Below are 27,746 nucleotides of genomic sequence, written 5' to 3'. Positions count from 1 at the left end.
ATGTGCTTGTAATTTGCTGTTCTTGCGTTTTCTTTTTATATTTGTGATTACTTCTTTTGTGCTGTCTATAAAAAGCACTTTGTGCTCCTGGTTTGACAAGTGCTATACAAATAAAATTGTTATTATTATTATTATTATTATTATTATTATTATTATTATAACTACTTGTTTCTTGGTTTTTGACTGTAAAAACAGCAAATAAAGTTGCTTGAACGTAATTTCACCCACTGTTCAAAAAAATAATAATTTGTGCAGCTTTAAACGCACAATATGTAATTTCAGCCGCTAGGGGTCTCTCAATCAAAACAATGACAAAAGACGGAGTGTGATGACGGTGTGAAGTAGCAAGGGATCATGGGAGTTGTTGTCTTTGTCGTTAAATAACCAGCTTCACCGGGATAGGATTACTCCAGTGTTAATCATTCGGGATGTTTTTACCAGGAGCCGAATTACCCGCAGAGGTCTCCTCTTCTCCAGCACAAACGGACCCGGAGATTACAGGTAAAAACACTGAATAAAGCTGTTTCACCTAAAAAATCTGTGTTTCTCCGACGATGTACGGCGACGACCGGACGTCCGGTACGGGCTGTTAGCCGAGCTGCTGCTAACACTTGTTCGGTTTACGTTCGGTCGTTTTCTCCCGGGAGCCGAATTATCCGCAGAGGTCTCCTCCTCTCCAACAACAAATGTACACGCAGGTTGAAATCGTTAAAAATACTAATTAAAGCTGTTTCATCTAAAAGATCAATATTTCTCAGACGATGTTTGGTGACCACCGGGCTTCCTGGAGGGGCTGTTAGCCGAGCTGCTGCTAACATTTGCCCAGTTTATTTCTCTGATAACTTAAGATCCAGACATCCAACGACTAAAATCCTTCTTCCGGCTAAAAGATATAGTTAAAAGCGACCTAAATTTATCATAAAAATGTGGCTTAAAACTGAATAAAAGTAAATTCATAACAGTTTCTGTGGAACAACCACAACGCCGATGTATTATCTTGTATGTGTGTAAGTTACTCTTTGGTAGACGCCATTGTAGTGGACAAATACAGCGCTTATGAAGACATCTTCTGGTCAGTATGAAGGAGGAATGATTACAGCAAGAAAAACTACAACGCTGTTTACTCTTTGGTAGAGGATGTATGACGTCATTGACATGCGACTAAATGAAACGGTCCTTAACTTTGATTAAATTACAGATTTCTCTGGGTTTGAAAATTGTTGGAAACATTTGGGATAATGTAAGCACACAACTCAACAAAATATATAACATAGGTCTAGTTGTTTTTAGACATTTCAATGTGGAATAATTACATATTATACCTTTTAACAGCACAAGGAACAGTGTACACCTGTTTACTGTGTGTTGTGAATGTAGCTGTGATTAGATCAGCGTGGTACCCTGGCATCATCTACTTCATCTACCATTACCAGCCTCAGCCAGTCCAACACTGAAACCACACCAAAGAGCAGCAAAGTGCGTCCTGTGGCGAGCTGCCATGCAATCTCTATGGAAAAACTACAACAGCCACACTTCACATTTGTGCACCAGAGTTTGCCTTTCTGTTTTATTTTTAATATCCACCTCACACACAAGTGATAAAATAGGCTGTTTATATCAGACATAGCCTCAGTTATCAGTTATGTCAACAATGTTATTTGCTTCACATCATTAGTATATTATTGCAGCACACAGAATGACAGAAATGAAAGGACACAACCCCCGACCGCAGAAAAATGTCGTTTTTGCGGCGAGACGCATAACTTGACTTTTCGTCCTTCAGTAAGAAAAATTGCACATTTCACCAATGAAATACGTTTTACAACAATTTTTAAGACTTGCAAATTTTTATTCATCGTGTAATCAAAAATGAGTTTACTATCCTAATTAAAATCGCCACCAGATTTATTTTGTAATTAGTTATGTGTTTGCTTTTCCCAGCAGGTACTTCCGTCTCATTTTTCCGTCACGACTGTAATAAAAATTAATTTGCTTCTAGATACATCTGTTTTCAATCAGTAACAAGTCAGTGTGCCAATTGTCTCAAGTGTGAACTTACTTTTCTGATCTTATTTTCTGGGAAAATACTGTATTTGGTCATCTTCCCATGCTTGCTCTGCCACATGCTTACTTTTAAGGCCAGAGATAGTTATGTCTACGTGTAGGTTTGTTGTGGTTAAAATACTTGGAGGAGTTTGGTCTTCACAACTGCAGCTGTGATTGAGGTGCCATTATAAAAGTCAAGAGGTCACTGAGGTCACTGTCACACTGAGTGAGGGTAGTTTAGCCAAAAATTAACTGGACAAAGTTCAAACAGTTTCTTAAAGGATAGCAAACTGAGACATTAGTGGAACGGTGTATTTACTGTGCTCCAAAAGAAAAGGTGATTTGTTCATTTGTTGAAAGGTTATTTACAAGACAGCAGAAAACTGAACCTACTCTTACCAGCAGTCTGCTCAGTACCTCCCCACTGCTCTTCCATCCATCTGCAGGTTGATGTCAGGGTGAACTCTTTTTCTAGTGAAGACTACTGCATTTGCTTTCTCAACTGAACATTTAAATCTCCAATCACACGCCCATTTTTCAACCTTTTTGATTGCTTCTCTAATCTTCCCAACAGTGGGCAAAATATTCCCTCTTCTTTTCCACGTTGTCCCATCATCTGCATTAGATATCTTGGGGGGGACTGGGTGTTCGTGGGCAATTTGAATAGTTTTATGAAGAATGACTGACTGACCAAGAAAATCAATAAACATCATAGGATCCAGAGTTCCTCTTCCTTTCCTAAACCCACCTTGACAATGTGTTAATGGTCATCTGTCAACTGTTCAGTAACCATTCTCTCCATCATCTTACAAAGGTTTGATGTGAGGGCTATTGGTCAATAATTAGAGGGCTTAGATGGAATTATTATAGCCTCCTTCCATACATCTGACAGCCTTCCTTCCTCCCACACTCTGTTATAAAAAACCAAAAGTTTCCTTACATATTTGGTGTTTCCCTGGAGACAGACTGCCCGATTTACATATAGCTCTTTTCATTTCATCTAAAGTGAATAGATAGTTGATGGGGTGATCCTCAAGTCAGGTCAAGTCAATTTTATTTGTATAGCTCAATATCACAAATCACAAATGTGCCTCAGGGGGCTTTACAGTCTGTATAACAATAAAACATCCTCTGTCCTTAGACCTTCAATTTCAATAAGGAAAAAACTACCTTTCACACATGACAGGACAGACATGCAACAGATGTGTGTGCAGAATAGACCAAAATCCTCCATAACCCTACTCCCTCCCAATACTCCTAAATGTTGTCTTTCTGTTATTTCTCCTATTTATTGTCTGTTGTCTTTCTGTTTCTCTTCTTCTTCCTCCTCATCCTTCTTCTTCTTACTTCTTCTTACTTCTTAAGTCAAATTTCTTGAACCTTCTTCTTCTTCTTCTTACTTCTTCTTACTTCTTAAGTCAAATTTCTTGAACCTTCTTCTTCATTTTGTGTTAAATTCACTTTTACAGAACGACTTTTCTTAACAACTGATAAACTACAGGTCTTTGGTCATGAGCTGTTCTTTCATTGAGAGTTTTTCATGTTTATATGTTTGTGCGTGTGTATATGTATGTGTCTGTATGTATGTGAGTGTATATCTATATATTTCTTTTTCTTTCTTCTTGTCCCTAATGTTGCTTATGTTTGAATTTCCTCACATTGGAAAACATTTTGTTTTTATTGCTTGAAAAGTGCTCCATAAATAAAACTTATTATTATTATTATTATTATTATTATTATTCCTTCTTCTTCAGTTAATTTTCTTGAACCAGCAGCTCCTACTCCTCAGGGTTGTTTCTTCCAGCTGGATCATACCAACAAACTTAACAATTAACACTGAAACAACTATAATATTACCACTGCTGTCCTGCACACATAATAAAAATACTTTCACTCATTCAACACATTTATGCAAAACATATTTAAAAAAACATTTCAAAAAATTCTTAATTAGGTCAAATTGCAGTTGGATGTCCCAGTCTGGCACATTAATAGACAGCCTTTACCTCTGCTCTGGTGTTTTTTGCCAAAGCAGAAAATGCTACAGGAGTAAGAACTAATTAGAACATAATCTATTACAACATTAAATTACAGAAAATAGTTCAAGAAAATAAATCCATTTCTTCAAGTTACATGTTTGTGACTCTTATTTGGTGAAAATGATATACAGCTCAGGTGAGGTTGACCGATCAGGTGTGTGACCCACTAGACTAGCCTAAGCATACTTCCTGGCTTCTACTGATTCTAATCACTGCCAGTAATAGAGGAGTCTGTCACAGTCATCAAATATCACAATAAACTTTGGTAGTTTTAAAGTATAAATGTGTAACTATTTCCCTCCATTGAAATGAAAAATACAAACTGAGCAGTGGTGCAAGAAGTATTCAGATCCTTTACTTGTGTGTGTTGCATTTTGCAGCTGTTGTTTGTTGCATCTGCTGTAGTTGTTTAAGGTTGAGCTGAGTTAAAGTACTTTATATAGTACTGGGTAGTTTAATCTACACTAATGCATCATATTTTATAAGATCACCATATGTTTCTAGCGTCGCTGTCCTGTGAGAACCACGTATCTCTAAAAAGTCAACTTTTCATGAGCTCAGAAAAACAGCCCTGCTTTCAGCTTTGTGACGATGCATTTTCCAGCTAATCCAAAAGGGTTTTTAAATAGTTTATTTAGCTTAAGAAGTAGAAGAATTGTCTCAACCCATAAAGGAACACTTAATCCTTCAGTTTATCACAAACATTCAAATTCAAAGTCACCAAATTTAGAGATACATGGTTTTCACTGGACAGGAAGGGTATGAAGAATTGTAATCTGAAAAGTAACTAGTAACTACAGCTGTCAGACAAATGTAGTGGAGTAAAATGTACAATATTTGCTTCTGAAATGTAGTGGAGTATAAAGTATAAAGTTGCATAAAATGGAAATACTCAAGTAAAGTACAAGTACCTTGAATTTGTACAGTACAGTACTTGAGTAAAGGTACTTAGTTACATTCCACCACTGAAACTGACTGATGTACATTTGCCACAGTCAGATGGTACGACACATTGCAAACAGCTCACAGGCATAATGCTGTCTATACTAATTAAATCAGCTTCAAATCACTTTTACAGGCTTGCATTTTCTACCATAACTGTACAGTTTTGTCAAAAATAAATTTATTCTGTAAAGAGTTCAGTGCATGATCTGCATCCCAGTCAGGTGTTGCTGCTTTTCTCCACTGCCACCAGAAAAATGTACTGCTGAGAAAGCCTAATGTCATTAGACTCCATTAAAAGTGATAAGTAGCTGTGTAATATTGCTACGTTAGGACAAACACCTTGATATATAAGGCGGCAGTAGCCTGTGTCTCTGTATCCATTACACACCAACTAAAAATGGCTCTCGACGTGGCCAATATTTTCAAGTGGAGTGTTCTTCAGGGGCATTGTGCCTGAACATTCATCATAAGGACTGGCTTGTACTTGACGTGGATATGCATGCAGCAGAGTGCACACAGTCGGAATGATGCAGCCAAAACAACAGGATGTATTTGAATTGTACAACAGTGTGCACTATCTGAAAACATGAAAAAAGACAGAAGCACAGGTGGTGCCTGTGTACTACATTTCAGGACTGGCTTGGGGAAAGAGGACCCAGAAACACTGTCTGATGCATGCTCTCTGTTTGCATTAGAATATTTTTGTGGTAAACAAGCTGATACTGGCTATGTAAAGATCCCCTTCAAATGTGCTTTCAATGTAAGTGATGAGGACCAAAATCCACAGTGTGTCCCCATAGTCATTTTGTGCAAAAATACATTTAAAAGTGTATCTGAAGCTTATATGAGGCTTCAGCAGTCTGAGTCATATTAAGTGGATATCTGCCACATTTTTGTCTTTTCATGTCTTGCATTTCATATGTTCAAATCAAATTCCCTCTTTGTGTTTCCTCAGACAGTGTTTCTCTGTTGAGCTGTGGTGGAAGTATAGCCTTTTTCCATTGGAACTTTTGGCTGTGCCAAGGCAAACCATGCTGCATTGATTTGTGTTTCCATTACCAATTTAAATTCACCCGAGATGGACCATCTCCCAAGTCAGGTCAAAGTGTGCCCAACCCAGCTCCAAGCGGGTTGCGGTGACGTCAGATGGGCTTAAGTATGGGACTTTGGCACTAAAAAGACCGTAATGTTTAAAGATATCTACAAGAGATATCTATGGATAACTAATTTAGATGGCTGAAGCTTCATATTAGCTTCAGATAAACTTTTAAATACATTTTTGCAAAGATGGAGGACTGTGGATTTTGGCCCCCATCACTTACATTGTAAGTGCATTATGAAGGGATCTTCTAATGGTCAGTATGAACAGAAAGAATGATTATAGCAAGAAAAACCTGTTTCAATGTTAATTTGAACTCCTGAATGTTGTTTTAAAACAGACATGAAAAAGTCTGAACCTGTCCTTTAAGCTATGCAAGGAACATCGTCTTATTGACAACAGGATGCAAACCACCAAAACATTTTCAATAAAAGAGGTATAATTCCTTGTTAATATTCAAACAAGTCCTCCAAATTACCTGCACTCCAAAACAACCCAATAGAGCATAATATGCCGCTTTCCTAAACTGTTACAAATCACTGTTAAAAAATAATGACGTTTTATGGTGTAACAACGCTGTGGTTAAGGTCTGGTTAGGTTTAGGCACAAAAACTATTTGCTCAGGGTTAGGGAAAGATCATGGTTTGCGTTAAAATGTTTACTTGAAACCTTCTTTGTCATGGCAACAGTAAACACCACAACAATCACAGTTTTTAAAAAAATGTCCAGTTTTAATGTCACAGTTGAAAACACTTGTGGTTGGAAATGGGAAATGGGAAGCGAACAATGGTCTCCTGAGTCCACTTTTTGCGATCTAATTAATTATCTAGCCATTCCCCCAACCCGCCTCCTACTAATGAGGAGGTTACCTTATACTGATGTCATCTTCTCCGGGTAATAATTACTGTAACCGCAAGATGTGGACCGTCACTCAAACATAACTATAGGTTGTTTTTTGTCGACTGATTTTACAACCTATAGTGTTGTTTTTCTTGAGAGGACAGGCTCCAATATTCATTCGATCACCTCCAAAAGAGTTAAATTTACTGTACGTTAGCAGCAGAGACTCTGCTGAACCTTGTCATCAAACACAGATACAAAGTATTTTTTGGTCTGGATCATTTCAACACTTTTGCCATGAGTTACTGTTGGCAGACTCTTTATATGTTTCGGTGAAATTATCATTTGTTTAGTTTTTGATACATTTAAATCCAAAAATCACACAAGCCTTACATTTTTTGAAACAACATACTAAGCTGTTTGTTCTATTTAATGCTCTGTTGCATGACCAATACTAGTCAATAAGTAATTTTAAAATACTGTTTCTTTTTCCAAAGACTTAAATATAATATTATTTTAAAAGTAAAATAACAATTTACCATATACATTTCCATATTGGAGCACTCAATGCAGGATCTATAAGCATTAATACACTTATTAGACTCACGGTCTCTTAACACTTGATTACTAACTATATGTTTCCTTCCCTAACACACCAGTTTTATTTTTCCTTTGTGACACTGATTAAATGCTGCAACAAACCTTACTCAGGTTTATTGGAAAATTGATGTGTGGGAATGAAAACATTGTACACAAAATGCTCCATAATTACAGTGTTGGTTCAATACAACAGACTACTGAGTGGGCTTTTTGCCACACCAACTGAGCTACAAATCCCTGTAAGCTTTATATCATGTGTCACTCTGCTCAGTCAGAAAACTTTTTTAAAAAAAAACTATATATAACAATTTACTTACTCATCATCTTAACAGGAGACTGTGAGTGAAAGGTCAGCTTGGAAATGTCAGTTGTGTTTGGAGCTGTATGCGCTTTACATGAGAAAACATTAATATGGATTGAATGGATGAAATAAAATTTCCAAATGTCACATATGATTTTGTCTACTGTCAGTGGAAAGATTCAACATATTTCATGGAGTCTGACAATTGAGGTAGATTGTGAGGAGAGTTGCTCATATATTGAACTATTTTGCATTTAAGTCAAGGCATTTTAAATCAATAGGTTGCACTCTCCCTTGAATTTGATGATATGTATGTGTCATAACTGATACCAACAACTATTGAACACTGCTGCTCTTTTGAAAAATGTCTTGCCCTTGGTTACATAACACTTCAAAAAGTGGACACAAGCTTCTCTTTCAATCAACGTTCATCCACTAGAAATCTAGGTCAGTTCTCATTGAAATGGAATATTGTTGAGCATATAGCATTGTATTATATAACAAGTTTACAGCTTCATTGCAGACTCCTACACATTGACTATTTCGAGTTGTGTCCTGTTGATGTAAGCCCACTTACCTGGAGGTTTTGGACACAAATGGCCATTTGGTAAGGTATTGCAAGCTCCAATATGGAACTTCTATCCACAAATTAATAAAAATATTTCATTCTAGTCTGTTTGTGCCTTTTAACTTCATTGTCCTTAATGCAGAAATTGTCTTTTAGCTTCACTACACAGCACTGAAAACAACACAAGTCATGACAGACATCAAGAGCATCAACAAGCATAATTTTAAAAGGCATAAATACAGTTATAAAAAAATGTCTTATAACCTTGTGTGTTGCCTGTATTGCCCAAACTGGATCATAAAAAAGTAACATTGTTTAGTGCAGCGTAGGCTGGCTGTAACCTGATACTCAAACTTGATGGCTTTTTCATTACCACACCATTCAGTCTGTCACTGCCTTATGCAATTTCTTTGGAGGGAGAAACAGATTTTTAGTGACTGTACAATGATTGTATGTATCACATATATTATGACATTCCTGGATTAGGCTTAAGCTAGCACTAGCAAGCTAGTCTGTTACTGTACTGTTCTTAGTTTATAGACCGCAGACCATTGGCCTATGGCTTATTATTACACTGTCCTGGAAAAAGTGTGCCTTGAGTTAAGATTATTTTTTCAATTTAATAAAAATTATAAAATGATTTTGGTTTGAAAATTTCGGACATTTGTCATGAATCTGAATGCTCATAAAAAAAGTAAAATGCTGGTCTTAATTTAACTCCAGTTTTTCTCTCATGATCACTAATATAGAATTTAATATTTGAAAGTTTTGCACTGATGATTACTGAATCACAGAAATAAGTTAGTCTATTACAGGTACTTTGGAAGCACGGCTAACAGTATCTAATGAATTAGCTACATTAGCAACTGAAAATAAGCAAACCAGCTTGTTACCATGCCTGTAGTTAGCTAGGTTGAGCAGGTAGGCAAAATCTTACGGCTGATATTTGGACTTTTGTCATGGCAGTAAAAGCACAGGTATAACTAATAACATTAACAGTGTTCCATCACAGAGTAAGCCATCCAAGTTAGTAGCCTGATAGCACAGCACTGAAACTGCAACCCTAAATGCAATACAGCCATTAGAAATGTGAGTGTTATGAATGTGAATCTACATTTATGCTTATTTTATGACATATCAAAATGCCTGCTGTGAAATAGGTCTATGAATTTTTGTGATTTCCTTCATAATTTGCCTTGTGTTAAAATCACAGCCTCCATTGTCTTTTTGTTAAGTATGCAGTCTCAGGTGTCTTGATAGGGGAAAACAATAGACATATTTTAGGAACTCTTGCATCAGATCTTCTCAGTTTTTCATTATGGCATATTTTCATGCATTATAGTTTGTATAACATGCACATTGTCTCGTATAAACAACTTCAACTGGGGTTCTCTGTAAACTTGTTGAACTTGCTGGCTGAAAATGAGCCGAGCTGCCAAACATGTCCATCAAAATACTCCCCCACAGAAAACAAATCATTTACAAAAGGGCAATGTCTAACTAAATAATGGAGTGGTAACATAATTGACATTCAAACTGAATGTTAGACCAGCTTTCTAGATGTTGCTTATCATAGGCTGGATGTGTTTCAAAGATAATTCAAGATGAGTAACGAGAACAGATTAAAAATGTGACCAGAACACTAGGGTAAGGTTGGGGAAGATGCCCCCATAAAGGCCCATTTTTCCCAGTTTTAATCCCGTGTCCCTGTGTTAATTGTTCATTTATCTCTTGTTATATGCCAAATATATGGGAAAAAAAATCAGTATCAGAGTATTTTTACATCCTCTTCCTGTAAAATGGCGTTAAATGTTTGATGAAAAGTTCCTCCAATCAAATGTGACTTTGGGTGAGCAATTAGCCACACCGGTCATAAAAACACGCACTTCACTGTTTGTGGGTCTGTAGTGTCAGTGCCACCTACTGAGCGGGAAGTTGAGGGAGCCAGATGTTCTGTACACTGTATATGTTCTGAGCCACCAGTAAAGTGAGTGAAATGAGGTCCTGACTCCGAGTGGATTTATCTATGAATATGTTGGTATAGGAATACTACATTTGGCGACAAGCATGACAGATGGAAAACACTTTTTATGGACTTTTTTAACAGGGAAGTAAACAAATCTTGTGAATTCTTAGAAAAGTGATTGACAGGTGCCACTCCAACACGCTGCAGAGACGACTGCTGCGGAATAAGATTCTGAACCTTGTTGGACTTTAGGAAATTGTGAGGGCAATGGAAACAGCAGATCAACAAGCGGCCAGGATGGAAAAATTGACAATCAACGCAGTGGATAGCAGACCAAATAGAGGCACAAGGAACAAAACAGACAAAGGAAGACAAAGGTTTTCTACATCCAAAGACAAGTCAGAAAATAAGGACCACACAGCAAAATGCTACAGGTGCGGTCGAGAGGGACACAAAGCCTGGCATTTTGCTAAAGTAAGCAAAACAAAAATGCTAAAAGTGAATCAAGTGACTTCTAAGCCCACAGCAATGACTGACAGGCAAGATAGGCAAAATGAAAATGACAATGGTGTTTTCACAGTCGCTGCCATACAGACTGAGATAAGTGACAGTAATGATTACGAGTATGTTTTCTCAGTTACTAACAACTCTGATGATGAGAATGCCCTGTGCTAATTAATGGCCAGCCAGTTAAGATGTTAATAGACTCTGGGGCCACATGCAACGTTGTGGGCACAGAAACTTTCAGTTGCATACAAACTCAATCAGACATAAATGTAGATCTGAGAGTGTACCTATACGGTTCTAAGACACCGCTTGCAGTTGAATGCCTTTTGACAGCCAACATCAAAGCAGTAGCAGGACCTGAGTCAGTTCTAACCAAGGTGCTAGTAATGAAGAATGCACAGATGTGTATGCTAGGGAGGAAGACAGCAACGACATTGGGGCTCCTCCACAGAGGACCCAAAGCACACACAATCCAGACAGAGGACACAAGTGCACTGAAGTCTACATTGCAAGAGCAATACAAAGAATGTTTTGAGGGTCTGGGCAAAGGGTCTGTTGACTTTCAACAGCTCTCAAAGAGACTGTTAGGCAGCTCATTTGCTATGGCTTATTTCAACCAAGATGCAGAGACATATGTGATTATAGATGCTAGTCCAGTTGGACTTGGAGCCACCATGAGCCAGAAGCAAGCACACAAACCTGTGTACTACGCCAGCCGAGCCCTGATTGATGAGCGATGGCACTCTCAGACAGAAAAATAGGCACTTGCTATAGTGTGGGTGTTAAAAAACTCCATGGGTTTCTCTATGGCAAGGACTTAAAAGATGGGCGTTAGGATTACAGCCATATAGATTTAAGGTAGTATACAAACCTGGACCCCAGAACACAGCTGATTTGTTGTCACAGCTGACCATCAACCCTCCTGCATCTCCTTGTCTTTTCTTTGCAGCTATACATGCTGTGCTGAATGTATTCAGTCCAGAAGAGCTGGAAGACATATCAGCCATGCACCCAGTACTAACCACCCTGAGGGAGAGTATAAAAAGTGTAAACTGGAGTAAATGTGAAGCTGCATACCAGCATATCAAAACAGAGCTGTCGACTGTTGGATTGATAGTGTTGCGAGGCACTCGCATAGTTATGCCACAAGCAGCAGAGAAACACACCCAAACAAAACAGACTGAGAACAAAAGTGTGGTGGCCAGGAATGGACAGGCAGAGATGATAGTGAAATCATGTCCAGCCTGTCAGCTAAACAGTTCACCACCACCTCAAGTCCAAACAGTTAGAACACAACTACCAGCAAAGCCTTGGCAAACTCTCGCCATAAACTTATGTGGACCATTTCCATCGGGAGAACATCTCTTTATGGTGACTGATTATTACTCAGGATGGGTGGAGGTCTATGTTAGAGAAATTGGTATCGAACACCAACACATTATTCCATACTGGCCTCAAGTTAATAGGGAGGTTGAAAGACAGAACAAAACACTTTCCAAGGACATACGTACTGCTCACACAGAAGGAAAGGACTGGCGCACTGAGCTGCAGATGTTTCTTATGGCCTACAGGAGTACCCCTCATTGTACTCCAAGATGAAGTCCAGCAGAGATGTCATTCAAATGCCAGATAACAACCATGTTGCATGAACTTTGTGACTCTGCCATACACATCATTGATGCTGCGAGGAAGGAGAAAGGCAGAGTGGATGCTAACAGAACCAGAAGAACAACTGATAGCAAAATCCAGCAAGGTGAAATGGTCCTGCTAAAACAACCTATACAAAACAAACTATCTACAATGTATGAGTGGGATCCATACGCTGTTGTGGATAGAAAAGGAAACTCTGTTGTCCTTCACAGGGATGGCGGGCAGATCATGTGACATGTGTCATTCAAGAAACTGTGGATACAGCCACAGTCTGAATTTGAGTGTGACGGGTCACACAGCCAACTGGTTACAATTTCAAAACATGACAGAGCTACACAGCATCAGCTTCATCCCCAACAAGCCAGACAGTAGCCTGCTAGTCTTAGAGACTGTGCAACTTAGTGAGGCATTGCCTTAAAGGAGCAGAATAGGCATTGTCTAAATGACAGGGCAGTCTAATCATTCCAGGACATTTAACATTCACGTTTTGTGAACAAGAGTTCCAGATAAAACGGTGTGCAAAAAATAAAACTGTCAGTGTTGTCATCATATTATTTGTTGTGACAAATTAAGCTCTTAAAGAGTAAGGTTATTTTAGTAATGAGACATTTATATTACACCGGTATTACAATATAATATTAGTGACATTGAGTGTTGAGGGATGTACTGTCAGCGCCAACCTACTGAGAAGGAGGTTGAGAAAACTGGATGCTCTGTACACTGTATATGTTCTCAGCCACTAGTAAAGTGAGTGAAAGGTGGTCCTGACTCTGAATGGATTTATCTATTAATACATTGGTATAAGAATGCTACAGAGTCGTAGTAACTAACAGAGCAATATGGAGAGATGTGTGTTTGGATATCAGTGGGCCAAAACTTTGTTTTCATCTCCAAAACAGTATGACCGTAGTCTAATTCATTCATCTGTCCCTCGTCCTCCCAAGCCCCTAAGAGCAGTGCCAGGCTTTGAAGCCAATTTGACATAGTGGCCAAACCGTGGAATTACAACTTCCACGTCTGACAGGGGCTCAAAAAACATTTTTCCCGCACACAATCATGGGAAAAGGAGTGGCTGTCATCTAACTATCAGAATTTGATCCATTTGGTCCAATCACATCACAAAGTCTAGAAGAGCCACACAATTTAATTGTTTTATCCCCATTCAAATTAGCCAGAGGGTTAAACCGGAAGTTAGCTGTCTCAGCCAGCCAAAGTCTCTAGTGAGCATGCTCTATGGGTGCATCGGGTCCATAGAGCGTAACAACAAGTGTGTGTGGAGCCAACAGTCCCCTGTAGCCCTGTTTCTCTCTGTGGCTCCCTATCACACTTAATTGTGTAAGCCCTGTCCACTTTTTTGTGGTCCAATCAAATGCGAAGGATTTGATTTAAGTCACTCTTGTAACTGTACACTGCTCAAATATCCCATTTCACTGGGGAATATGTCACAGTACAGAAGCTAAAGACGCTCTAACTTCCATTTCACTGGGACTAAGAACATTGTTAACTTACTGAAAAGACACAAGGTGTTTGAATGTGGTTTCAGTGTGTACAGTATCATTATGCATAAGCCAGTATTAAATGTAGTTCTTATAGCAAATACAAAAAAATAATCGAAACCCCCATCTAGGGTAAGATGTCCCCTCTAGTAATTTTGATTTTACACATCTACAGACTTTGTTATCAACATAATGCATTCTATTTCATCAAGAGCATTTGCTTCTATTGATTTCTCTCTTACATCAATCAAAATAACATCTGAGCGCCAATTGTAGTTAGCCTAGGTTTTACTAACAGCAGATAAGCTAGCATTATCAGAGGTTGAATTGATTTTATCTCCTTTCATTAAAACATGATGTTATGTCTTAGTTTCTTTAGAGATATTGGTAATTGTGTCTTTTAATTTTTACACATCAAGAAAAATTAGACTGCACTGAAAAATATGAGGTTGGGGGCAGATGCCCCTGGGGCGTTTTGCAGGGGATGGAGGCGTCTTGTTATATCTCCAACAACTTACCCGGTAAGCGGTTTTACAATTTGGAATTATGACACACCCAACATATAACAAATGTTTTCGTTGTTCTTGTTGCTTTCATCGAAGGCCATTTCTCGCTGCAGTTGAAGGCAACACAATTTGACCAAAAAAAGAGACAAGAGTCAACACAACATCAAACACTACACCTGTACAACTTTGGCACCTCACATTGGTGTTCAACTCTTTTGACCAGCCACTTATTTTCTGTATGCACCAAAGAAAAAGAGAATAAAGGTGTGGGTGAAGCAGTGGCCATGAAAACTGAGTGTGGTTCTTACATTTTCAAAAGCAAACTGGAGGTGAGCAACAGTGCAATTTAGCAGTTACATAATACTCATACTTTACTATTGTCTGTTGGTGTTTATGATTAGTAAGCAGTGCATGAAAATTTGATAAGTGAGTCATTATCTTCATGCATTGTTTATTACTGCAGGTTATGTTATGAATCAATTTAACTTCTATGTAAACTGTGTCATTGCAGTGGGTCTAATACAGTAACAGTATGGCTTTTATTGGCTATTCTGGGTGTCTATGAGAAATTCACTTTGTGACTCCAATGCACTACAGAAGCATAAGCATACTGATTGTATTGTACATAATCCTATTAGGTTGCTATTATGGCTAATGACAAATAGTATGGCTAGATGCCATAGATAGGAAGCTGTAAAGCTGCACCAATCAATATTTTTATATTATATTGACATTATTTGTGTAATGTGAACGCTGTCACTCATAGTGACGACCCCACAGTGAATTATCACTCTATAGTTCCCTTCAGCTCTACAGAGCATTTAAATGTCTTTCGGCAAATTGTTTTGTTTTTACAGCCTGCAACTGGATGAGTAAGATGTGTAAGAAGGCGACTTTTTACTAACATGTTCACCATAATGACTTTATTAGGTGATAATATATCAGTGTGTTGAAAAATTCAAATCAGTTAATAATATAGCTTTAAGATTATCATCTCTACTGTCATGCAACCCTCTAATCTTTTCTTTTCAAATGGAGATTTTCTGTCTTTAAAGACAATTTTACACAATGCACGTCCTCAATCTTGTGTAATATTCAATTGCTAGAGCAACCTTTTAACACACACCTTTTCAGCCAAAACACTTAAAATGTTTAGTATTTGTGGAATTCTCAATGCCAGTTCAGGTTTGTCAAAAGAAATTCTTTGCAGACTCTTCTAAATACAAGCCCGTAGGGTGTAGTTGAGTACAGCACAATACTGTGTAATTGTTTCATCACATGGTGGATTAAAGTGAGGTCATCTTAACATGAAAAATAGCCTGTGTTTATACTAAAATATTACTATTCATCATTAACAGGAGAAAACAGAGGTAAGCTGCCCTGCTGCTCTTATGAATTATGAAACAGCGGAGACCTTAACTTGACCTGTGACTTATATCTCCTGAGCTGCTTGTATACATAACATATTATGGTTAATAAAACCTCTGCTAAATGCCTGACTCAAGCACTGCATGGCAAAAAAGTGCCACTACAGCAGCTAGGTATCCGCTTGCTCAAAAGCTTCCTCTGCAGCCCTTCATTTACCTTTTCATTCATATTAAATCACTCCGAATGTAACACATACACCAAAACTACTGCAGCAGTGGACTTCTGTAAGGTTGACCTCAGCTGTGTGCGTTCAAGGGAGAAAACGGCTGCAAAACCAGAGCACCACACTTTCTGCATTGCACTAATGATGTACTGCAGGGTATACTCACTTACAGTATCTACCTTTTTTATGAAAAGAAAACCCAATAACAAAATAAATCCTTGAACAGCACCAGACAGAACAAAAGAACAAAAAATTATAAAATAAATAATTATGACCAATAGTAAAAGATAAATAAAAACAAGTAAATAATAGTAAAATAATTAATAAAGTAAATTAAAATAACTATTAACATGACATGTTATATAAATTTGTCAGATGTCACCAGTACCACTGTTAGGTGTCCATTCATACTTTTTAAGAAATTAATGTTTAAATAGTGTCCATATGATGTTTCCTTCAGCTACGCCAATGCCACATCCAACCTCCTGCATTCATAACTGTCTCAACAAAGAGCTGTATGCACTACAGAGAAAATGTCTCTGTATGTCTATGAATATAATAATGTACCTTTGGGCATAACCACAGTGCATGGACTAAGTTGCCCACCTCCCCATCACATCTCCAGCAGTCTGGTGTTTCTTTTAAACCTAATCTGAACCTGCTAGGGTACCAGTAAAAGTGTACTGTGGGAAAGGGACTTGGGCATCAAATCTGAAGAAGAGGAGTGGGATAAAATAATTGGGATTACCAAACAGGTCTCCAGAGATATCAGAATAAGGTTAATACAATTCAAAATTCTCCATGACTTTTACTACTAGCACCTGTATCCATTCAGCATAAGAATGTGTGTGAATGAGTGAATGTGATTCTTAGTGTAAAAAGCGCTTTGAGTGGTTGGAAGATTAGAAAGGCGCTATACAAGTACAGTCCATATAGTATATGTATATACTGATATCCTATTTTAATATCACCCTAAAATAGTTTAATAATAAAAAGGTAGATACTGTATAAGGCCGGAACAGGCTTGCTACGTTAAGCAACAGGCTCGCTACATTAAGAACTCGGGGGGTTCTCATGACAAAGTCAAGTGATATAAACAACACATTTAGAAAATCCTATACGGAGCTATATACCTAATTTTCGTATTGCACAAAGGATGAAATTTTTTCATTTTTGGAAGAGTTAGACCTCCTTACTTTAAAGGTAGATCAGTGGGAAATCCTTGATGCCCCAATCATGACCGAAGAAATAATAGAAGTACCATGCAAGGTCCCTACCTACCCATCAGAGAGAATCTAATCATTCACACACTGATGGCACAGCCATCAGGAGCAGTTTGGGGTTCAGTATCTTGCCCAAGGACACTTCGACATGTGGAGTGGAGGAGCTGAGAATCGAACTGCTGATCTTCCGATTAGTGGACAACTCACTCTACCTCCTGAGCCACAGCCGCCCTGTATATACTGTATTTATACAGTATATACAATATATATAGTATCCTTGATGTTTATTTGGTCAAAATTATAATCACTAAAAATAAAAACGAAAATTTAAATGTTATGTAGGCTAATTTTCTGAGGTGATAGCGCCCCCTGCATTAGTATGCTCCTGGAGGTGTAAATTTTTGGTATGGACTGACAACCTGATCTGATGAGTCTTATTTTATTGGTGCAATATCTTTGAGGGCAGGCACTTAAAATAGTTAATATCACATAAATAACAATGACCACACAGCAAAAGGCTAAAGCTAAAGGCAGGGGTACGCTCAAAAAGAACTATTTCCATGATACTTGAGGCAATAATTGTTTAAATATGAGGATGACGGCGCACACTTGCGAAAATCTTCCCTGTTGCACTTGGTTATACACATGAAAAAAAACAAAACAAAATAGTTGTGTGATGAATAAAAAAGAAAGCTTGAGAGAGAAGTTCAAACACTGCTTACCTTCTGGCCATTCACTGTGTGAAGTGGTCGCTCTTGCCAGATTTTTGGCTTCACAGAGTTATAGAAATTGTGGAACACAGATGCCCCAATTCCAATGTCGGAACAGATGCAGTTTCACCATCTGACAAACATACAGACGCTTAACTCTAACCTTAACTTTATGGTATGTGAAGAAAATGAAGTGTTCCCAGTTTAAAAGTATGACTACACTCCTCTGTAGATGACAGTGCGACTCCTCTGTTAATCAACCAATACCATGAGAAATGAGGCTTGAGCCTTAGAAACTGTTTTCACAAATAGGCAATGACAGACAGATATGTAATAATTTCATCCTCTTTTAGGCAATGGAAAATTATGCTACAATAGCTGCAGTATCTTAATAGTTTATATTTATATTTCTTTACACAAAAACTTCAACTGACTTTAACTGATATGAAGTAATTAGTCTAGTAAGTAGAATCAAATTGATATAAACCCTTTTAAAAAATCTGGTCTTTTAAGAGTGGAAAAGAATAAATTCATGCTTCCCCGCAAATGTAATTAATATCTGTTTTTGCTGTTGGTGATCACCAGCTGAGCTTAACACCTTTATGGTTTGCAGTTATACTGATGGTGACACAGTTGACATGAAATACAGCAGAATTAATATGAGCAAATTAACTGGTTATATAACATGTAATATAGGCACTTTATGAGCGAGCTGTTAATGTAAGCACCAGAGGAAGTTATTAGATTTGAAGGGCATGTGCACCACTTTATCACTGACACCAATATATCAACTTCACCCAATAGTTTAAAAATTTACGTTGAATTATTACAGCCTGGCAAATGAAGCAAGCTCACAATATGCCCCCCACCTCCATCCTCCAAGAAATAAATATCTCCCAGACACAAGTTAAAAGCCCAGAGGCTACAAAATCAATATTTCATAGGCAGGAGGTGATAAAGAGTCTTGATCCAGCTCTTCCTGTCTTTGAATCAGCCAGTTGTCCAGTTGTGAGCAGCAGGATGGCTGGATGCCATCTGAGGCCACAGCCAAGTGGATTTGGGCCACTGCACAAATTTAACAGGTATAGGAAAAAGTTGGCTGCACTTCACCCTGCATTGCGTTGATAATTTTGGAAATAAAGGGCCTTGGTGACCATCACAGGGTGTATGAGGAGCTATATATCCACCAGCTCCCAAACTGTGGCCTTGTCAATTTGGAATGACCCTGCAGAGAGTCACATGCCAGGGGATAAAAGTATCTGGCCCATGCTGTGTGATAACATTACAGCTGTTCAAACTGCCAGGGCTCAAGACTACTTTACTGGAGTCCATATCAATATCATTACCAGTAGTTTGGGTTAGTCTCACATCAAAAAGGCTAGGTCAAAAGTTTGAGGCCAAAGACCAAAACCTTGTTTGTTGTATATTGGTGCTGCTACAGACATGAGATCTAACTCACTAATTACAGAGGCTTCTATACCTTGTATATAGCTTTTCTATGTAGTTGAACCTGTTGTTAAATCCCCATGTTTAGCTTTACATTAAACCTCAACAATCAACTCCCTGTATAGATTTCCACAAGGGCTCCCAGGAAGTTTAATAAAGCCGTAAGTTCTGGTTAAATTAAGTTTAATTAAGAACTTTTCACCCTTATGATGTTTTATTGGTTATTTATTTCAGGGTCTTGTTGAAACATTTAATGGATCGTTTTGTATTGTATTTACATCAGATTCCTATGTTTGGTTAGGCTTGAAAATGTACCTAAATGCCAAGATTGTGTATGCATTAATTGGTATAAGTGATGACCCGAACTTTATTAATTCAAGACTGTTTTCTTGTAATATTTCCTTTTCATGTATTGAGAAATCACCTATCCATTCATTCATCCAACCCTGAATTAAGGGCCTTAAGAAAGCATCTGCATATTTACCCAAATATGGTGAATGTAAGCAGTATTTCACATGCATAAAGCTAAAATTAAAGAAAAGTTAGAAAAAATAAACATAATTTTGTGCAGCTGAAATATTCTTTCTTTCTTATCCATATAATTATCTGGTGACCTCTCCAATTTTTGTAGGGACCTTTGACCATTGACTTACATGGCACATATTCATACACATCACATATACATTTGTGTTTAATAAAACTACCAAAAACTAACTGACACAGCAAACTGTGGGGCCAGGCATGATGGTAGAATTGGAGTACTGTTTTTTTTTTCTGGGACTCACCTCTGGCTAAAATATATATGAAGCTGTCATGTCTTGTCATACAGTTCACTCTGTCCCCAATAGGTAGGCCTACTGAAAGGTAAACAGGTTGCACAGAGAATATGAGAAATGGCGGGGCCCACCTCTTATTTTTGCCCCCAGGTCCCTCATAGCAGCTTAGCCCCTCTGTGCTGCTGTCATTATTTTTGCATACTTTTTGTTACACTCTTGTTACTTGTTGTCGTGTTGTTGCCAGCATATTTCCTTCTATGCTTGGCTTTTAATGGAAAGACCATGCTGTATACTCAAACTTGAATCTGAATCTGAATCCGAACTTGAGACCAGGGGCCTGTACTTTCTTTGGTTGAGCTGGCTTCACTGAGCCTAACATTGGCTGTCCTGGATAACGAAGCTGGCTATCAACTAGCTCACTAGCTCAGTCAGCTCTGGGTTTTCCTGCTACGAAGTGCGATCATGTGAAAGAGGCAGGGTTGTTAATTATGTGTGATCATCAGATCATCAGACCCATGAATGAAGTACTTCATGATATGAGATGAAACAATGATACCAAGTAAATGCAGAAAAATTCTGTTATAGGGACAGCAAAAAGTCATATTCAAGGAAGTGAACTGTAAACAAACCTGTAATCATACAACAGAACAAGAAGATGTAGAAACATTAGAAATCATTTCTAATATTAAAAGTAGGCTAAGGCTTAAAATACATGAAGGGATTATTATATGACTTAAGTATAGAGGGAGTATTTTTTTGCTATTTAGTTGGATGATGAAGAAACCATCTGAATATGTCACATAAAAAAACTTAAAAGTAATGCCAGATTGTTTCTGCTACTGAAGCAAAGAGTGGAAAAGTAGTTAATGACTGATGAGTCTATCTGACTGAAATGTTGCAATTTTAACGATGGGAGCCAATTAACAGTGTTTGGATTATTTTTCTAATAAAAGACAATCTTTCATTTTTATTTCCAGTTATCCTCACACGGGTGTCTCATGTTATTCTAAACTGCAGTGATAGAATCAGAGTGACAGTCAGCTGTCACTCCAGGGAGAAAATGAACTTCGCACAATTAAAATACAGCTAAAATCATCATTATGTGTTTAGTGTCATAAACAATCTTTCTGTTTGTTGGAAGCTCTGTTTTAAAACCAGAGTGGAAATAGAAAGCCTGGAACAATAAAATATTTCCACTGACCTCTAAAAATATACAGCTCTTTTTTAATATATTGCTCTTTTTTACTTGTCACTTCATTGTAAACTCAAGACTTGTGTCCATGTCGGGATCCTGTAGGAATGATGACTCCTTTTTTACCAGTGATCTGATTGGTCAGTGGTTTAGGTGTTGACAAGTTGTGATCGATCCTCTGAAGTTAACCTGCTCAGGAGCAGGTGCAGCATAAGTTGCCATGGTGATTTATCAAGGTTAAAAGTCAGCCAGCTTTGTGATACCAGAAAACCTGAGTTAAGTGTAAAGATAACTGTCTAATCTACTAATCTGGCTTCGTAGTACAGGCCACTGCTCATATCAAGTGCTGGTCATGATCAAAACAGACAATAAGCAGTTCATTTCTTCAGAAATCAGAAGAACAGAAATCTGCATGAAACTATAAAAAGAAAAAACATTTATTCTGAATATCGTTAGATCATTAAAAACATTATATGAACATTAATTAAACCGAACTCAGCTGGCAGGGTCAGAGGTCAGTGTCAGCAGTAGAACAGCACTGCTGGAGCTGGAAATGGAAATGGATTCAGTAGTTGCCATAGGCATTTCAGCTGTGGCTTAAACCCAAACTGTCCAGGTGAAAGTCAGTTTCATTTTATCACATAGCCACCCTGCTGTCACAACTCAGTGTGTTAAATACTGCAAACAGTCAGAGAGAACAGCTACTCCTGTATCATATTAATAAAAAAAATAAACAGCCATCAAACAGACACTGATTTTTGGCAGCCTTTGGCAAGGTGTCACTCCCTAAATACCTCAACACAAGTGAGTCAGAATTTAATCTGGTGGTTTCAGCATCATAATGGAGAGCAGCATCAAAGTAGAGATGAGCAGAAGTCTGTTTCAGAGCATAAAATGCACTTAAAGGGACAATTCAGGGAAAAAAGCGCCTTCTGATGTGACAGTGTGGTGACCTACTGTATGTCTAATAACTCACTTTGCCTCTAGAAACTGATTGGTTACATGGGATGATGCCGTAAGCAAGCGTTTGTGAATGTACTCCGCACTCTGCTGCGGGCTGTGACATCCGCCTCCTCGCCACATGGAGGCGCCGCAGACCCGCATTCCTGCGTCCCACTTGCTCGCTTGACAGTGCAAAAAAGTAGTGGAGCCGTTACAGAAAAGGGGCTCCTTTTGAATGCTCTTGCTTGCGATCAGATACTCCCTGTGCGGGCTGTGGAGGAAGCAGGCAGGCAGCGCTTCTGCAGGGGGATTCAGGAATGAATGGAGCTGAGCGCACAACTTCTCTCCAGTCCTGCCGCCGCCGCCGCCGCTGCTGCTGTTGCTGGAGTTTCCTCTAGGATTTTCTTCTTGTGACAAAACGAGCTGGACTTTACTTCTTCTGCCAACATGTATTCCGTAGCATTGCTACTGATGCTGGCCGTCAGGATCTACGCAGATAGTATGGAAGGACCAACAGGTAAAAGACGCAAAAACAAATGTTTGGCCGTTTTGGGAAGTGGCAGAGACGCACTGCGCGCACCTGGAAACACCTCTCAGATACAGTTGTTGTTGTAAAGTTGATTGTCAGGGTATAAATTCGCTCTATTCCTCACAGTCCAGACATACATTAAAGCCAAGATGACCTTTTGCTCTTTCTTAGGTTTCACAACTTAAAAAGTTGTCTGCGGGTGTGCGTCCAGCTGTTAAACTTTCTCTTTTATGCATTCAGTGCAACGTAAATATTACAGCAGGCATGAAATATAGAGTTGCCTGCATCTCTAGAGTATAATCATAGCATCATTTCATTACACGACTGAATGGTATTGGATATTACTAGATTTCTATTTCGTCTCTAGATCTGATCTGCAAAGTTAAAAAAAGAAAAAAAAAAGAAATAGGCTTGAAAATGAAAGTAGATTAATTATTTGAATGCTCAACATATTCTCTCCCTCTGCTCTCCTTCTCTGTCTCCATTCCTGTCTAGAGCATTCAGCATCATGACGGTCTCTGTCATGTTGTCATTGTTCAGGTTTCAGATGAAGGCAACTCCATTCTCTGCTTCAGTGTGTCATCCCAGAAAATGTAAATTACATCTTAGTGATTAAGTCATCCCCTCATTGGATTCTTTCTTGCTGATGTACATGAAATGGACTGCTAACTTGCCTGCATGTTAATGGTATTGATGGAACATCTTGCATAATTATGTTACTGAGATATAAAGCTGATGCAGGGGATAATTTGGTTGACTGATCCAGTATGTGGCAAAATCAGCCATCAGAGCCGTTTGGGAGGAAAATTTGGATTGAACAAATCAAGAGGAATGTGTTTCCTGCTGCTACAAAGCAATACAGTGGAGATGAATTAATAATGTCAGTGTTGTGCCCCAAATAACAGCACTGGCAGCTGATCCAAATATTCTCTATGTGTATCAGTCAAACTCTGATAGGTAGAAGTAGACAGTTTTAAAGTATTCTGGGAGAGGGGAAACTGAGATTTTAAGCCATAATACCTGAAATCCACAGAGCCCATCTGAGATAGGAGTTCAAATCCTCTTCACTTTGCCTGTGGCAGGTTTAACATTTGAATGGCTGAAGCCGCTTTTGAAGGTATCCGAGGCCTTCAAACCTTGTCTTTTGAGGAATGTTGTGGAATACGTTTGAAAAAATGCCTCTGGTCACACCCTGTCAAGTTGTCTCAAGTAAAAGTGCCAGTTGGTTTATCTCAAGAATGCTTTGCAATTGGTGTGAATGTTGTAGCTGCGATATAAATACTCTGGCACATGAAGTATCAGTTACGCAGCAACTACAACCAGTTGCTGAACAGACGTGCACTGAGCCCCTCCTTGCTTTCCAGGATCAAGTTGGTTCTTTAGGCCACACCAAATGTAAGTTAGTTAGATTGAATTAGTTAGTTAATGTAAGTAAGTTCAGTAAAAGCTGGTCTCAATACTTTTTCGGCACTGACTTAAATGTCTCCTTGGTACTGAGTATCAAAAACTTCAAGTATTGAAAGTTGGCGCCAAATGTCTGATTTATAATCTTGGTTACTTATTCTATGATCAGACATTTTCCTGAATTGAAGAGTTTCCGTACAGCTGCTTGGCACTTGTAGTGAAAATACCATGATTGGGTGTTAGTGAAGAACACCCAGGACTGCCTATGTCATACTTTTAGCCATTGCTTTGATATGTGTAGGTGGTAGGTGAACATTGGCCTGAGTATTGTTTGTCTTTCGCTATTGTTGTTACCAACATCAAACTTTTTACCTTTGTTTGGAATCTAAACATGTTTTAACTCATTTTTTTGAAATTTAAAGATATATGCAATGCATCAGAAATAAATAAATTTGCCCAAATGAAATATGGTCATAAGTTAGAAAAGTTTATCGATGTAGAGCCGAGAACATCTGATAAAAGAATCAGTTAGAAGCCCAAAGTGCAAAGTGCTCATTATCTGTGTCGCGTTACATCATTTGACGTATATCAAATGATGCCCATATGCAATGCAGAAAGCGTCTGACTGAATAATTAGTCAAGGTACAGTAGAAGGGTTGCTGCGCCTTGTGGCACCCCAAGGTACAAAATGCTGCTTTTCTAAAGGGTTTGATACACGGTGCCGTGGTGTATCCTGACGAGCAGTCAACCCTTATTGATGCATGTCAAGATGTTGCCAGTGTGTGGGCTTACATATAAAACATGTGCTGGTATTTTGACATGTTATACTGCTGGTGTGTGTTGCACTCACGAATATGTCCGAGCATTCATTGCCAGCTTTCAATAGTTGACACTTGTGCTACTCGATGCTACAGACACCTAAAAAGTATTGAGGTTCCATACACAGCTCTAGGTACAGATCATCAAAGACTGAGCCTTGCAGTTTGTTGACATCATATGGCAGGATCTATGGGTATTGAAGTTTAAAGAGTTGCCTTTTGGAGCTGCTAGCAATTGTCATGCAGCTCTGCATGTTAAATACATGAGATGCAGTGCCACCCTCGATTTGTATTTCTGCTGTAATCAGGCAAACGCTCCAGTATCAAAGTGCAGTGACTGTGTGTGGCTGCACTTGGAGGTCTCTTACCTCAGCTACATAGTTTCACCTACAAAATGTGTGATTGCTGAGGTGAAACCTGGTGTGTTGTTTAAGTGCACCCGGCCCCCGTTGGCGGGAGCTCAGAGAAGTCAGAGCAAAAAGGTAATTTAATCTTGGAATGAAACCATGTGAGCGAACCCCAACACTGAGCGGCGCTGACTCTGAGATTGGAGGTCGGAAGGAGGTTAGCTTGAAAAGACCACACTGAAATGAGCGCTGACGCGAGAAGGTGGGCTTTCATGGGCTTCGGGGAGGATGTAGAGAGGGTCCTTGGTGTGTAGCGATGTGGATCCAGCTCAGTGTTAATCCAACACAAAATAGCCTGACACACACAGCTCTCCTGGGGCAAATGTGGAGGCTGTAAATGGTGAAAATGGAGTGTATGCTCACACAAAAGGCAATGATGAAATGTGGTTGTTCTGGAGGAAATAACACAAGATCTTTAATAGAACAATGGTGAATTGCATAATGGCTACATGTTGTTCAAGAAAATGAGTACATTCTGTAATTATAGTTCATGATAATGAGATGGCAATGGAACAAGGGTTTTTTCGACACCCATTTTATAGAGGAGGAAAAATCACAGAAATCCATCTATGTAGCCCAATTCACATGGCTTACCAGACAGTTAAAAGCCTCCAGAGTTGTGGGACTAAATTTCAGAAGCAACAGATTAACAATCTCACTTTAATTATGTGTTTTGCTGAAGAAAATTGGCACAATTAAGCTTGAAACTGATAAAAAATGACCAATATGAAATGATAAAGCGCAGCCCACATTTCACTCCTCACCTTCCTGATGAGCACATGCAGTCCTCGTGGGCCTGTTTCTCTGCAGTCTAAATGGGTTGGTCAGGCATCAAATGCATGGACATATTCAATCAGCCAAAGCAGCCTGACAGACAGAGGCAGTGAGAACGAAGCAGCCTGGCTGAGGTAGAAGTCAGTAAGGCCTTATATTCTACCACTTTGATGGCTTTTGAGAAATTTTAATTGCCTACACTGTTAGTTGCCAGTCATTCTCTTCGTCTGGGAGAGTTTTATTGGCAGTGTGGCGAAAGCAAACTTGTAAAGGTGTTCGACGGAATTAAAATACTTTTAATCATCACAGTTGAAGACTTCATTGGCTTGTGGAAGCTCTTAGGCCTGTAAATAACTAGAAGACTTTGCAAACTCCACTAACTTTATATATAACAGTAGCACGATTACTTTGATTTATCTAAAAATGATTTCCTCTTATCATCGAAGGAGGAGTCAGGGCTGCTATAATGCAACTAAAGTCAATTTTCTCCATTGGAGTTGAGTTGGTGAAATGCAATGTGGCCTGCAACAGGCTTTATTATGTCTGTCTAGGCTGAACCCCAGCTATTTCTGCTCCATCTAACTTCCCATGTAGTGTATCTCTGGGACTGCTCTCCCAATTTGATCCAGTTGTTTCAGCATATGAATGACACATTTACGCTCAAGTGTCAAAGCCTTCTAGTGGTCATATTAATTACGAGTTTTATCTCAAACCATGATCTTGTCCTAATCTCAACTAAGTTGTATTTGTGCCTTTAATCAGATTCATGCTTGATTCAAGATTGTAATGGGACTCCCACCATTGATTTATAGTTCAGCATCAGATTTCAACTGTTGGTGGCACCACTTCAACACTAGACGGCTGTATTTTATGTGATCGGGCAGTATTTTAAATTAATTTTATTCCCCACTGTAACAGCTTACATTATTTAATTTACTTTGTGACAAGTAATGGTAGGAAGGTCTGCCTTGTTTCATTGCTGAATACGGGACTATTTTATGTGGTCTCTGTATTTACGTTTGAAACTGTGATTTCAGTCTCTGACAGCTGATATACTTCATGCGCATTATGGTTAGATGGCGAGATGCTATTCAGCACATGACCGGTGGGAGCATAAAGTACGTAAGTGAGTATGTGAACAATGATGTGGGCATTGCAGCCGTCATCTATGTGTACTTGTTGATAAAAAGCAAGTAAATCATTTCGTCCTGCTGATAGGGGGGATAGGGGTGTCTCTGGTATGTTTATACTTTGTTGTTTAAATTGATAGAACTTGCTGGTATCTTCAGTTGTCATCAGTTGTCAGATTTCTTACATTAGATCATCTGGAATAATCAGGTAATTTTCAAGCAGGAGATACTGTATGTAGGA

General features: G+C 38.6%; 1 protein-coding gene across 3 annotated transcripts in view; it reads left to right on the top strand.

The window, feature by feature from the left end:
• The first annotated feature begins 297 nt into the window (after positions 1–297).
• ptprua (protein tyrosine phosphatase receptor type Ua) overlaps positions 298–27,746 on the top strand; it is a 229,801-nt gene continuing 202,352 nt past the window's right edge. For 2 of the 3 annotated variants that reach the window (XM_067611584.1, XM_067611582.1), the window contains exon 1: positions 298–501. In XM_067611584.1, coding sequence (XP_067467685.1) covers positions 429–501 — 73 coding nt within the window. In that variant the 5' untranslated portion in view covers positions 298–428. Of the gene's footprint in view, positions 502–21,980; positions 22,961–27,746 lie in introns of those variants that run through there. The other variant, XM_067611583.1, reaches the window with a different exon arrangement.

Source organism: Thunnus thynnus, chromosome 15, assembly GCF_963924715.1.
Source record: "Thunnus thynnus chromosome 15, fThuThy2.1, whole genome shotgun sequence".
In the NCBI taxonomy this organism is placed as follows: domain Eukaryota; kingdom Metazoa; phylum Chordata; class Actinopteri; order Scombriformes; family Scombridae; genus Thunnus; species Thunnus thynnus.
The sequence above is the reverse complement of the archived record's forward strand: the minus strand, read 5'-3'. Positions and strand labels throughout refer to the sequence as shown.